The 15,952-nt window shown below is 35.9% G+C and overlaps 1 protein-coding gene across 1 annotated transcript in view; it reads right to left on the bottom strand.

Annotated features, from left to right (window-relative positions):
- The window catches only part of LOC150095284 (laminin subunit alpha-1-like), a 1,249,242-nt gene that overhangs the window by 924,001 nt on the left and 309,289 nt on the right, over positions 1-15,952 (bottom strand). Inside the window, exons 15-17 of the mRNA XM_090410638.1 lie at positions 3,873-4,087; positions 1,202-1,313; positions 105-218 (exon numbers count right to left, since the gene is read on the bottom strand). Of these exons, the coding sequence (XP_090266764.1) occupies positions 105-218; positions 1,202-1,313; positions 3,873-4,087 (441 nt within the window). The remainder of the gene's footprint in view (positions 1-104; positions 219-1,201; positions 1,314-3,872; positions 4,088-15,952) is intronic.

The raw sequence follows: 15,952 nt of genomic DNA, 5'->3' as shown, positions 1-15,952 counted from the left end.
AATAATAATAATAATAATAATAAAGCATTATGTACTTGTAGACTAATAAAATAGGAGAAATTTGAATTTACAGACAAAAGAAAAGTATAAATTTAAAAACTGACCCAGCATGTTCCAGAGAAAGGATCACAAATATCTGCATGATTATTACACTGGCAAGGTTCACAAATTCCTCCAAGTACTGTGTTGTTAACTCTTCTGAATCCTGGCTCACATAACTAATCAAAATATTTTTGTAAGTATTACAAAACAGCTTTATATAAATAGCAAAATGAAAAGAAATAATAAAAAAGAAATTTGAAATTTAAAAATACAACCAAAAGAAATTAGCACAAGAAACAGAAAACAGAAAGAAAAAAAAAAAGGTGCAATTTATAAATTACAATATTTTTATCTAAAAAAAAAAAAAAAAAAAAAGATTCATAAAGATCTAGAGCACAAAAAAGTACAGAAACAGTTGATAAACTTTAGCTCTTTGAAATTATATTTTACTAATTAATATTACTCAGATGCCTCCACAGTATCTCATGATGCATCATGGAAGGCTCAAACTAACTTATGCATTGCCTAATGCAATCAGTCCTCAAACTCATTCACTTACAATGCATTCAGCCAGAAATACTTCTGCCAGCTCATTCTACTTGATACCATGCTTCAAATTAAAAAAAAAATCTAATCTTCAAATAACAGTGAACTAGAATGGTTACAGATCTATGGAATGCCTTCTTATAAGAAGAGCTGTAAGGATCTATAAGAGCTGTGTCTTATAAAAACCCCAAGAGGTCTTTATAGGACAACTACATAAGAAATTTTTCATTCTATAACAGGAGGGGAGAGAATAAAGACTTTTGGTGGTAACTTAATAAGACAGCTACATAATTTTGCTTGGGAAGTGATGAATAAGTAGAGCAAATTAACAGAAGTGGTTGGGAATGAAATATTAAGCAAATGAGGTTAAGGAAATGTATAATAGGCATTGTGTGAATAACAGTTAATGTCAGCCTCTCATGATGAGCTGTGGAATCCATTGTGATGCTCAGATAATATTGAAAACAAGATGTAAATGGAAGAAGAAACATATGAGAGGAAATTATTTTTACACACAGAGAGAGAGAGAGAGAGAGAGAGAGAGATTATCATAATGCACTGAAAGTCAAAAGCTTACTCTATTCAATGATTGGCATTAAAAAACAAAACTTACTTCACATGATAATCCAGCATAGCCAGGAGGACATTCACACATTTCAACTGATGACATTTTTTTCAGACTTGTAGATTCCTTTTTAGCCATTTCCATTTCAACACTGAATAAGCTAGAATGTTAAATAAATAAATATATATATATATATATATATATATATATATATATATATATATATATATATATATATCATAACTGATAATTTAGTTCTAAACACACAGTGACTAGTATTTAAATGATTTCTCAAAACAAGATAAATTTATCAGTGATGCAATCGTGACAAAGCTTCTTTTTCACTCGATTCTTATTTAATGCAACTTGCAATGTAAGAATGTATGTATATTTTGGTAATTCCTCTGTGTTGCTCCCAAATGAAATATTGTTTCATTTTACACAAATTATGAACTCTACAACCGTGTCATAAATAACTATTTTAATTTCCTGACATTTCGACCTTCATATTAAGGTTATTATCTGTAGTATACACACATATATATATATATATATACAGAGACAAGCTAAATTACATTTCACATAGTATGCTGAAGAGACAATGATTTGATCAACAGTTATTCTACTGGCCTGACCTCTAGTGAAAATAAAATAAAATTACAATAAATAAAGGAAATAAAATAAATTAACTACATCAAAGCTATATTCTATTTAAGACAACATCAGAGAAACATTCTTTCATATAGATAGTTTTGTTATAGTAAAAATGATGTCCTAATTTAACATGACAATTGTTATATTAGATTTAGGAACCTGAATTACCTATGGTCCTATTTAAAATTAACTCTTAGGAAGAAAGATTCTGTGGGTAGCATATGTGCCTTCCATATTCGATTTTTAGACCATCATTATTGTTAAGATTAGGGTAATTAATAAGAATCTCACAGGCCTCCTTAAATTTACATCCATACCATGTTTTGGTATGATGTAAACAAGAGGTGCTTTTCTAGTAAATTCTATGTAAAGTGTTCGGGGTATGATCAGAAAGACCAGCTTTACCATAGTTATATTTAATTTGTCATTTATGTTCCTTTTTTTCTGATAGGAATTGTGCATCCTGTTTCCCCTATATAGGGAAAATTACAGGTGCAACGAATATGGTATACTCTAGGGTGGGCCAGTGGAGGGAGTTGATCCTTGGATGAGTTGAAAAAGTTCTTTAATTTTGCAGGAGGTTTAAAGCTGGCTTTAAGGTTGTATTTCTGTAGTATTCTGTTTATTTTGTCTGATATCCCTTTAATGTATGGAATGGTTACAATTTTATTGTAGTCTTGTTTATTTTTGTTTTTAAGTGAGATCTTGTTGCTCATCTACTGACAACAAAACTGCAAGCACTTGGTCTGCTGCATTCTCCACATAATGGAATATCATGCTGCAAGACATAATAAAATCTTATTGACATGATAATATTTGCATACATCTCTCACATATATCTTCTTAAATGTATGAATTTAAATGTTATTCATTACAATATCATCTGGGTCTTGAATTTGGAAATTATATTAAATTCAATAAGTATCTACTGGGCATTTTCTTTCAGAGTTATGCTAGTATTCAAATTCTCTTTCTGCATTAATTATTTAGTCACTTTTCAATTGTTCACAGTGAGTCATTTATAGAAAACTACAGTCTCTATATCTGCATCCTTTAATATGGATATTGAAATGTTTCTACTTTTCATTTTGCTATTTCTAGGTTTTTCTTTTCTTTTCTTTCCTTTTCTTTTTTTTATTTTCATGTTTCAACTTCCTTTATTTCATGTTTATATGTTGATGGATACTTGCTTTAAATGCTAAATAAAAGCTTTGATTTTTCAGTTTCTATTATCAGTATTTTCTTTACTTTTTGAAGATAATAATTCCTAATTGCATTTTTGATTTCATGCCAATTTTGCTATATGTTTCTTGTTATATTTTTACCTGTTTATTTATTTATTTATTTATTATTATTATTTGGTAACTTCCATGGAGTCAACAGACCAATCGCAGGAGGCCCACTCAACCAGCAACATGTCTATCATAATGTGCTTTGAAGTTATTTACACCACCTGCACTCACAACACATTTGGAATGTGTTCCACTCACTAACAACTCTTCACATAAAAAATCTGCTCCTCGCACCCTTCTTCACTACATCTTTATACAACTTCCAGGGATGACCTCTCATTCTTCCCATCTTACTTAACATCCACTCTTTTTATAATTTCTTCTGTATTAATCTGATAGAATCCTTTAACTAACTTGATGGTCTCTAGCATATCTCTTCTTTTCCTCCTATCCAAATCTCTGTAATCCATATTCTCTCAAATGCTGATGCTCTTCACGACCAAAACTCCAGAGTCCTGATATCATTTTAGTTATTCATCCTTTATTCGTCTTTATTTATTTTATTCTTCTGCTGTTCCATCTCTTTCACCAGAAGGCTCAAAAGTAATTTCCATATACACCATTCCCTCTTTCTCAATATGGTTTTTCTGAATAAATTTTCACAAGTACTGCTCTACAGTACCATAAATTTCATACTTAACCTCAGATGTAATCACAGAGCATGTAGAAATACTACATTTGGATAACATACTTGTATAGAAAAGAATATACTTTTGTGTATGGAGAATAATAAAAACAATACATTCGGCTAACAATTATATAAAAATACTTACTGTCCTTGAACCTGATCAGTATAATATTTTGCTCGAATCATCAACCTAGTAACATCATTGAGAACAAGGGCAAAGGCTTCTCTATGCACTACTCGGCCTGGTTTTCCTGCAGCAGTCAAAAAGGACCATCCTCTTTCATGAAGAGGAATTATAATTGTCATATTACCTTCCTTATGTCTTAATCCAAAATTATATCCAACACGCATGCTACTTCCCTACAAAAAATTATACTTAATAGATAACTTATAGTAAAAATCTGAAATTAAACTATTTCAATCTGAAAGCATGCTAATTTTAATATAAAAAAGGATGTAAACAGGATATCCTGAGATGTATGAGGGGTAGCTTAGTGTGAGACATTATTATTATTTTTTTTATGTAACTCCTCCAGGGAGTCCAAAGACTCACTGAGGGAGGGCATCTACTCTACAATTCTCTATCTCCACTACTCCACCAACCACAACTACCTTCTTCATCTACCGCTGACCAACACCACTAGTATTTTCACAGACAATCACAAACATCCATGCCCACAGCAGGATTCAAACCCACAACGTTTTGGCTGGAGAGCGGACAGCTAATGACACAGACAACCAGCTGACATGGACAAGTGTGAGAAAATCAGAACCAATATGTGGCATAGGTAGGACTGGTTACAGAACTAAAAGGAAATTGGTGTTTATTTATGTATTTATTTATTCATACTGAGTGAGTGTTTATTTGTCCAAAAATTGTTGGAATAAGTGAGACATGGGTGGATGAGGATGATATTTTAACCGGAACAAAAATGGCATGGTATAATGTTTTCATGAGTATGGAAAAGACAAAAAAAGAGGAAGAGTGCAACTGATCACATTAAGGTAATTATGTCTGCACATAAGTAGAGATACAAGAAGGAAACAGTGACAATGGTTTTGAAGCAGTATGGTTGGAGAATGACAAGAAGACTACAGAATGAGGAGAGGGTGGTAGTGAAGAAATGTACTCATGTTTGTAAACAAGGGAAGGGGGGTGGGAAATGATTATGAGTCATAAGTATACAGTAGTAATATAAAATGAAATTAAGAGATAACTTTTGCAGAAAATGAGGAAAATAAGGAAAATGAATTTCTTGATGTAATCCTAGTCTTACATCTAACCATTTCATTGAAGATGTGATTGTGAGTGAGGTTATGACATTTTCCCCGAAGTTGAAAAGAGTGACCATTAGGAGATCACCTGCTGGTGGCTAGCCTTATCAAGATTTCTGTGAGCAAAGGATATATCTGGACCGACAAGGCCAGTGGTTATGAATAGCTTAGAAGACAGCCTGAAGTTAGAGCATGGAATGATGACTTAAGCAAGAAGGAGATATATGCTGCTTGAGCAATGACAATAGAATACATTCTGAAGGTCAACAGACTGAATAAGGTAGGTGTAAAATGGATGAATGAAAGCATGAAATCTAATAGAGAAAGATACTGTGGGGCAGCACAAGATGAATAATGATAAAAATTAGTTGCATTTCAAGGGCAAGTCAGGAAGGTGACTCAGTTGGTAAGGACAGCAAAAGTGCAGTACAAGTAGAAAATCAGGCCAAGAAAAATCCTAGACAGCTTTTCTGATATGTCACAAGTAGAAGTAAGAATGATTACCTAGTCTAGCCATAAACACTGTTACAATCTTGAACAGAACAATAAACCTTTAATCTATCAGTAAATAATTTACCGCTTTCAACAGATACAAACCACATGTATAGCATGCATATAGCAGCACTCAGTGTTCGAAATGTCCCCCTATTGCCTTCATGTACACCTGAAATTGTGAGGCCACATATCAATGGCAGCACACACAACATCCAACTGAAACAATGCCACTGCTCGCTCAAAATCAAAGTTCAGGCTGGCAATGCTGGGAGGATGTCATTTCTTGTGGGCTACTCTCTCATGCTCCGACCACAGTTTGATGTCCAACACAGTGACATAACCAGGGTATGAAGCGCCTGTGGCAAGTATCTAACTTGCACCCCCCCATCCCAAAAATGACAAAAATTTTATACATTTTGTGCCTCAAACCTAGTTGAACCTGTGGCGGCGCCTCTTTCGCCATGCCCTCGTTACGGCACTGGCCCAACACATTTAAATTGGAACTTTCAGAGAGCCAATCAGATGATAATATGTGGTGTGTGCAGGTCCACTGCCTACAGTGAAATAAAGTGTTGTTCAGAATCTACCAAAGGTTACAACATGATGCCCTGATACACTTTGGTAGAGGTTTCGACCCCTTTCTCACAGAAATGCAACTTGGATACCCACTGACACAGCACACCCCACCAAACCATCACTTAAGTGGGGTGATGACCTCTCTGAATACTGGGTGCTATGCTACCATCTGGATCATATACCTGATCGTTTTGGGTTAAATGACTCTTCGATGATGAAAATCTTCTCATCTGTAATGAGCATGTGTCTGCTGTTTGTGCACTGCCAAAGAAGTGCCTTTGATTTTATCACCCTCTGCCACATTAGTTGTGGTATTAGGAAGTGTCCAATAGAAGTCTCTCATTCCAGGTCATCAGTTAGTACATGTGACATTGTTCTCTGTGAAACATTAATCGCTCGTGACATCACTTTTTGCATTCTCACACTCTGGACTTTGGTGGTCAGATATGTCTTCAGTATCATTACAACGGTTAACAGTCTGATACATAAACATCCTACTGATCCCAAATGTTTTTAGTGTGTTGAAAATAACAGGTGGCTGCATTCCAACTTTGTGAAGTGCTATTACAACTACATGGTTCTCATGACCCCCCCCCCACTGCATGTTAATCTGTATAGCTAGCCAACTCTCTCTCTACTGATTAACATGCAAATACTGGCTGTACACAGCACCACTAATGGAATCAGGCTCGCACAATTCTGTGGGCAGCATGGGAGAGGGGGGGGGGTACAGAAGCTGTAACAGTATTCATGGCAAGACTATGTATGATAAGGCAATGTTAAAGGATGAGGATGGTGGATTGGTAACTTCTGCAGAGGACTAAGTAGAGGTATTCAGTGGGCAATTCATCAGGGTATTTCATCCTCATTAGTGTGGGAAACTGAGAAGCTCAAGTGTAGAGGAAATGGGAAAGGATTGCTTGTGGGCAAGAATGAGATACATGAGGAATTAAATAAGCTTCATGTTAATAAGGCAATAAGATTTGATGATACATCATACTATGTATTAAAGGAATTCTAGGGAGTTGGTGATAGCCTTAGCATACCTGTTTAATAAGAGTCTCATAGCAGCACAAGTCTCAAAAGAGTGGAAAGAAGGTAAAACTGTTCAACTGCTCAAAGGTGTGATAATGCTGTGGCTAAAAATTATAGGGAAATCTGTATATCTGGAGCTGTTGCAAATTATTGAAGAGATTAGTGAGAGCTAGGATACAGAAAGAGATACAGAAATAGATTGATAGCAGTATTCTCTGTGATTGTCAACATGTTTGTTTTTTTGCATGTTTTTTTTCTCACCAGAGGTCAGGCTAGAATAAATGATTAACAAACATTTAGATTCATTTTACTTTTGTATAGTGCAATGGCATGTAGCTTGTATATTGTACATGCGTAAGTTTCCTGATGACGACCTTGATACAGAGGTTAAAATGTCGATTGTTACTTGCTTAATGTTAAGTAAAGTAATTATTCTAACACATGTGTTGTGTTTCCATAAATTCTTCACTATGAATGTTTTGCAAACTTACTTACATAGAATAACAAGGTATGAATGCATCAGACAAGGCAGATGGATATACAGTTCTACTTAGAATTCACCATGGCATGTAATATGTTGCAAAGCAATAAACAGGTAATGAAACTGAAATGGATGGGAATGGCCATCAGATAGGTATTAGCAAGTTGTATATGGGGGTGTGCTATCCCAAAAGAGGAAAGTCACTAAGGGTCTGCCACATGTGTCTGTTTCAGGGCCATTGTTGTTCAACTGGTATATTAATGACATCAGGACGGGTTTAACTGGAGATATGCATCTGTTAGCAGATGATGCAAAATTATAGAGCACATTAAGGAGTCAAGCAGAGGTTTGGCCTTACATGAGAGATTAGAATGTATGAGTGGACAAGTGAGTGCAACTTTCAGTTTGTTGTGCAAAGTGTAAGGTTCTGAAATTTGGTAATCACTGATGGGATGCAAAATATACATTCGATAAGGATGGTGGACAAAGATCTGAAAGTCAGGGATCATAGTGCACAATTTGTCAAGTCATTGCATCAGATTATGACAATGATATGGAAGACTCTTACATGCAGAATTAACAAAGTTATGGTGCAATTGCATAAGCCTTTGATCAAGTCTCTCATATGGATTATTGTGCACAGATTTGGTTGATTTTTATGGGGATGAAAATAAAGGATGAAAAGAAAGGGTCCAGAGAATATTCACTAAAGGTTGTAACTGGTATTTGGAATGTGTGGTATGAAGATGGGTTCAGGGAATGCAATTTGCAATGCCTCAATTGTATGATTAGGACATATGATTAGTCAGGGATTCTAACAAGGTTAATGTGGAAGTAATTTTTCATAGAATGGAGGGGGTAGAACAAGAAACCATTCTAGGAAAATGTTGCCCCACTCAAAACTCCACTCCACAAAAAGAAGTCATGGCACTGTTTTCCTTAATTATAGAAAGGCAATTAAACAAACAACAAAGGAAGCACTCCATTCCATAGCTCAGGATGTTCTGGTGATCTAAAAAAAGGCAAGAATACCTACAAAGTTGAAAAAACATGCCACAGAAAAAGTAGGCGTAATTAAAGAATGGGAAAATCTTAGAAAGAGCAAATACAAGGTAAAGAATTTGTAGGCAAAGAAGCAGAAAGAAATGAAGCAGTTCCTGAAAGACATTTACCTGTGCAAGGAAATAAATTAAGCAACTGAAAATGCTGCACTTTGAAAATTCCAAGGTCACCTCAGATACCTTTAAGAAGAGTTGATCACATTTGCTATTTTTGATGACAAAGTTTCTTTTGAGATGTAACAGAAATGTGTAAAAGTTTTGAACAAGTCCAGAGAAGACAGTCCAATGAAATGAGCAATACATGCTACAATAGACCTAGCCAAAATTGTTTCTCTGCAAACAGAAAGACTTCATCATAACTCTTAGCATAAGCCTTTGTTCAGGCTTATGTTAAGAGTTATGATGCTTATGAGTTATCATAAGCATCATAACAACTAAGTGTTATTATGATGCTCCCAAACACTTAGTTGTTCTCTATCACTGAACTTCCCACTCATTTCCTGAACAACAATGCTGCTGAATGGAATGAAGACAAGACAAGGTCAGAAAAAAAGACTGTTTCATGAATGAGAGTTGCTGATAACACTGCAGAAAGAGGTGTGGTCCTGAGAGATGAATAAAACAAACTGCACACCAGCGATGAAGACCAGAAGCAGTTTCTTTTGTTGACTATAAGTTACTACATGAAGAAGTATCCTGCCGACAAGAAAACAATGCTGCTAATATAACAGCAACAAAACCAGTAAATTTAAGAAATTGTAGTGTGTATTAATTTGTTTGAATAATAAAGTTTAATTTTGTCATTTTCTCTATAACTGAAGTTGATGTTTGAAAAAATATTTGTTCAAAATTACTACTTTTGAACACATATGGCCTTGACCATAGATGGCAACACTATTGGCAAGATTTTTTTTCCAAGTTGGTACATCTGTAATAAGCATCCATGTGAAATTGCAAGTCATTCTATCAAGTAATTTGTTTTATACAGCTGTCTGAAGCAAAAGTGGTGTTTGCATCCCTTGAAATGGATAAAATTGAGTACCATGCAGTTATAAAATTCTTTGTAAAAGAAGGTTTAACGCCAAACAAAATTCATTCAAAGTTCATAAAAGTTAATGGGCACTCTTCTGCTTTGTTTTTGACAATTATGAAATGGGCTACCAAGTTTAAACATGGCCGTACTTGAAGATGATCCACATGAAGGACATCCAAAAAGTGTAACAACACCAGAAATTCTTGATCAAGTACACAATATGATATAGGATGACCAGCAAGTCAAAGTGTGCAAAATTGCTGAGACGATAGGCATTTCAAAAGAATGTGTAGAATATATTTTGCATGAAGAATTTATATGAAAAAAGCTTTGCACAAGATGGTTGCTCACAGCAGATCAAAAACAGAGTCGCATGAAAATCTCTGAACAGTGCTTGGAGCATTTTAACAAGAATAAAACTGATTTTGTGCATTAATTTATTACTATGGATGAGACTTGGATTCACTATTACACACCAGAATCCAAACAGCAATCAAAACAGTGGAGAAGCCAGTTGTTCAGCGCCAAAGAAGACAAAGTCGGTTCATCAGCAGAAAAGCTCATGGCATCGGTGTTTTGGGATATTTATTAATTATCTTGAAAAGGGTAAAACAATAACTGGGGAATATTATTCCGATCTTTTAACTAGACTACACGAAAAAATCTTCTGCAAACCCGGTGAGAAAAGACTGGGTTTGCAGAAGAAAAAAATCATCTTTCATCAGGACAATGTACCTGCCCACAAAAGTGTTGTGGCAATGGGAAAATTAAGGGATCTGCACTATGAATTGTTGGAACATACACCCTATTCCCCAGATTTGGCTCCCTCTGACTTCTATCTCTTCCCAAAACTAAAACTCTTCCTCGCTAGGCAGCGTTTTTCTTTGAATCAAGAGGTGATTGTAGCTGTAGCGGGGTATTTTGCAGATCTTACTGAGAACCACTACAGGGACAGGATAATGGTGCTGAAGCATCACTGAAATAAATGTATTAGTCTTAAGGGAGATTATGCTGAAAAATAAAAATAATTTTGAAATTATAAATTCGTTTTTTCATTGTTAGGCCAAGAACTTTTCAGACCACACTTGTAGTAACTGGAGACAAGTGTAAATTACACCAGTTTACACTTTGCTAAAGCATTTGACAGGCTACCAATGAAAGGCTATTGCATAAATTGGAGGATATGGGACTGAAATATAACTATTGACCTGGATAACTGGGTGTCTCATAGAGGCATCAGGAAGTAGTACACAGTGGGCAGGAATCTGTCCAAATTAAAGGTGACTAATGGTGTAACCAGAGATCAGCCCTTGAACAACTGTTTTTCCATTTATTCATTAATGATATTAGAAAGAACTCGATAGGGGGTGTTCAACTGCTTGCTGATAATGCAAAAATAGACAGGACATCAGAGATGCCACTGATATACACAGCCTGCAGAATGATCTGAATAGGCTGGAACTTGGCAAATATTAATGAGACTATCAATTCAATGTTAGGTGTTGTTGTTGTTGTTAATACCATTATTATTACTATCTGAGACCTCGAGAAAGTCAATTCCTCATTGAAGGAGACAATACATCATCCAAACTAGCTGACACACCTTCTCTGAAACTCATTCACACTAGATGCACTCACCAGTTCAAGAGGCAAAGTACTCCACTCACTCGCTCAGTGCTATGCAAGAGAAAAATCTAGCTCTCACCCCTTTTCTTAATCATGAATAAACTTAACTTCCATGGATACCCCTATATGCTATTCCCACCTTCCATATAATGAAAATTTTATCAGCCAATATCTTATAACACATATTCAATCTTATATCCTATAAATCCCACTCAACTTAAAGCTAAATGATGATCACTTCCTATTTCAAATCTGCTATTCACTCTTGTGTCCTGAACTAACATGAAGATATTGCTGTGAATGATAACACAGTCAATGAAACTTTCATATTTCTTGTCTTCCCTGCATGTGAATTCCTTTATGTTGGAACATAGAGTTAGTAATGACTAGAGCGTGTCCTGAACAGAAATACAGCAGACACTATTATTATTAGCCTTGTAATTCTTCAAAAATTTTCCTCAGGGATTTCCATATGTTAAGGTATTTATTTTCTATTCTGCAAAGTGGAGTAGCATGAGTGTATAGAATGAGAGAACAAGTGTGCACAACAGACAGGGAAATAGGGTGCCTCAGAAGTGGGTAGGGGAATACAGTGTGAGAAAGGTCGATGAGGATGTGAAAGGTTGTGTAGGGATGAACTGGTATGTAGGGAAAACAGTTAATTTTAAGGTTCTCGGATGAGAAAGGAGAAAAAGAAATGGCTCGAAGAAGGTATTGGAGAAGTCACATCTAATAAGTGGTATAAGTGAAACTTGATATAGATCCAGGAATGAGCTGTTATGTTTGTATAACAAGGTGGGGCTATTAAATAATGAGACTGGTTGCAAAAATGTGGTTTGTTATTACAATTGTACAACTTAATTGTTATCCCCTTCAGCATACTCCCCTCCTCTATCTATACACCGTTGCATACGGATTTTCTATTATTGGAAGCAGTGCTGCAAGTCATCAGTTGTTATTTGCTTCAGTAGCGCTGCCATTTTCTCCTTTACCTCATCCACAGAATGAAATGAGTGCCCTTCGATGCAGATTTCAACTTTGTAAAAAGGTAAAAGTTGCATGGAACTAAATCCAGTGAGTAAGGTGGATGGTCCAACACTAGGATCTTCTTATCAGGCAGATACTGCTTTACAGACAGTGCAGTGTGGACTGGAGCATTGTCCTGATGGAGAATCCAAGCATTCCACAGATCGGGTCTCTTCTTCCTCACGCATTCTCTCAGCTTGGCCAGAACCTCAAGGTAATAATGTTGGTTAACTGTCTGACCCTCTGGTACCCAGTCAACCATTACCACGCCATTGTTATAAAAAAAAAAATCAGTATTGCCTTCAGTTGTGACTTGCTCATTCTTGTTTTTTTCATTCTCAGTGATGATGATATCAATCATCATCAATTAGAATTCAGTTGTTTGCAGATGATGCATAGTTGGGACGAACCATGAAGAGTAGAGAAGATGTTATGGCCTTACAAGAAGACTTGATAAATGAAGTGAATGGGCACAGAAATGGGATTGAGTTCAATGTTGCAAAATGTAAGGTTTTAAAATTTGGGAAACAAAGAAAGGATGTAGAATTTAAACTTGGTGGGGATATACTGTTGAGGTGGAGGAACTAAGAGATCTTAAGGTGATAGTAGATAAGAATCTGAAATTTAGAGGACACACTGCCAAAATTGTGAGGACAACACAAAGAATTCTGGGAATGATGCAGAGGACAGTGACTTGTAGAGATAAGGAGATTCTTATTCCATTGTATAAGGCTTTGATTTGGCCACACATGGACTTCTGTGCACAGATTTGGTCACCTGGTTTTCAAAAGGATGAAGAGATGTTGGAAAGGATCCAGAGCTAACTTACTAAGGTAGTTTCTGATCTCTGGAATGAGAAATATGAGGAAAGGTTGAGAAGATGCAATTTGAAGAGTCTAGTGAATAGGAAGAAGAGGGGTGATATGATAGAGACCTACAAGTTAGTAGAGGTTGTTATAGGATCAATGTTGGAGAGGTTTTACAGCAAACAGTGGGAGATCAGGGGAGAACCAGAGGACATTCCTGGAAGCTGTACAAAGAAGACGTGAGCAGAGGAGTGAGAGGCAGGTTGTTTGCATGCAGAGTTGTGAATGATTGTAATGCCTTGCCTAAAAGAGTGATGTCTACAGAGAATTTGGATGTATTTCAGGCATGGTATGATGAGCTGTGTGTGTGACAAAACTTCCTAGATGAGTCAATGACTCCATGGAGTCTTTGGGATAATAATAATAACAATAATAATAATGAAACTCCCACAAACAGTTCATGGTTAAGCATTTGTTATTTGACAGATATCTTTGAAAAGCTGAATATGTTAAATAAGCAACTGCAAGGAGCAAATATGACTCTTGTTGATGCAAAAGCTAAGATATTTGGCTTCATTGCATTTCTGCAATTATGCCATAAGAATGTTTCAGCCAAAAAATTTGACCAATTTTATTGGCTAAATAAGTGTGAGGTAACTGATGCTGCTGTATTTGTTATTGCAGATCAACTGAGGAAAATGGCCTTTGAATTAAATGACATATTTTCTGATTTAAAAGAAATTGATTTTCCATCTTGGATAACTCAGCCAATGCCAGTGGACTTCACTGTTATGGCCATGCAGAAATGCAAAAATGATTAGTCTATTAGAATTTTATTCAACATAAAACGAAAATTGGCATGGCTTTGTGATGATGAGACAGAAACGAAATACCCAAATTCAACTAGTTTTGCAAGAAAAATTACTGTTGCCTTTCTCGTTGTTATATTGAATTGAATCTGGCTTTAGTGTGTAAATGACTTGTTACTGAAAAACAAAAATCATCCAGATATCACAAACGGTGGAGATATGAGATTAAAGTTGACTAAATTAGTACCTCAAATAAAAACTCTTTGCAGCAGACATCAAGCTCAAAGATCATATTAACTTGGATTTTATTTTCCCAAGTTGAGTTTGATCTATGTTATATAATAAATGAGGGACATTCAGAAAGTAAGTTCCAATGGGCTGTCAGAGAAACAAAAATATACTTACAAAAAAAACTTTATTGGAAATTAAAGCAGACATTCTTTTACTACTTTTCTACATAATTTCATCATTGTTCAGGCACTTATCATAAGGGGCACCAAGAATTGTATACCTTCATCACAGAAGGTTGCCACCTGTGATTCAAACCACGTATTGACTGCTTCTTTGACCTCGTTGTCGTCTTGAAATTGCTGCCCACCAAGGAAAGATTTCAGTGTTTGAACAGGTGAAAATCGCTTGGCACAAGGTCAGGACTATATGGGGGATGATGGAATTGTTCCCAGCCGAAGGTGGCGAGAAGTTGTTGTGTTACGCCAGCAGCGTGTGGGCTGGCATTATCATAAATCAAAATAATGTCCCTGGTAAGAATGCACATCGTTTATTCTGGATCGCACGATGCAGTTTCTTAAGGGTTTGGCAGTATATACTCGCATTTATCGTGGAGCCTTGACCCAAGAAGTCTACCAGCAAAATCCCTTGTCTGTCCCAAAACACAATGCACATGATTTTCCAAGGAAACCGTTGTCTTCGATTTCATTTTGACTGGTGATGAGGTGTGCCTCCACTCCATGGACTATTGTTTGAATACAGGGGTTGTATGTGACACCCAAGTCTTGTTTCAGGTGACAAGTCTGCTCATTTCCCATCTTCGTACCATTGAATCACTCATTGCGTGTTCTCCATGAACCTCAATAATTTGCCCATGAATTTCAGCTGCTTTAATGTTCCTCGCATTCAAGAAACAGATAACTGAGCTAATTTCACATGCAGTGGGCGATTCAATTTTACATGCGGCAGGCGATTCGATTTTCTTAGACATTATAAACACACACCAAGAAGCGTACGACTGCGAGAATGTCTGAAAATGGAACCAACACCTTGCTAAGGAATCAACAAACTCAGCACGCACCTTTGCGATCGCAGAGTTACAGTGAAAATATTTAAAAATGGAACTTACTTTCTGGATGTCCCTTGTATAAAGTGTAATATAAAATTTATATTCACTGAAGAAAGTCAAATTAAAAATTGTTTTACTTTTTATTTGAAGTACCTATTTATATTATACTTTTTCTGAACTTGGTTGACTATTATGCTACAGGGAGCATCAAAATCTTTGAGGTGTTGAGGGGGAGCCATGATCCAAAAAAGTTTGGGAACTAGTGATGTAGGGTAATCATTACCTACAAATGGCATGGGCATGACTGGACATAGACCTAAAAGTGAATTGCTGTGTTTGTTTACAAATGCCAGGAGCAGCAGAAATAAGGGAGATGAAATGGTTTTGCTTACTGAGTTTTTATGCCAAAAAATTGTTGAAGTAAGTGATAAATGGTTGGATAAGAATGATATCCTGAGGGGAATAAAAATTGAAGAGTACAATGTTTTCTGTGAGGACAGAAAGAACATGAAGGGAGAGGAGGCCGCTGTTCATGATAACAGGCAAATAATGTCTGAACAAATAGAGATACGAAATGTAAATAATGGTCTTGAGTCAGTATGGTGTGAGGAGGAGGTTGACAGCAAAAGATATTTAGTTGAATGTTGCTATAGGCCAGTGAATGCGGAAGGTGGTAATGAATAAACGTATAAGCAACTTGGGTTA

This window comes from Typopeltis vanoorti, chromosome 20 (genome assembly GCF_054136105.1).
Source record: "Typopeltis vanoorti isolate ZY-2024b chromosome 20, IOZ_Tvanoo_1.0, whole genome shotgun sequence".
Lineage (NCBI taxonomy): Eukaryota > Metazoa > Arthropoda > Arachnida > Uropygi > Thelyphonidae > Typopeltis > Typopeltis vanoorti.
The sequence above is the reverse complement of the archived record's forward strand: the minus strand, read 5'-3'. Positions and strand labels throughout refer to the sequence as shown.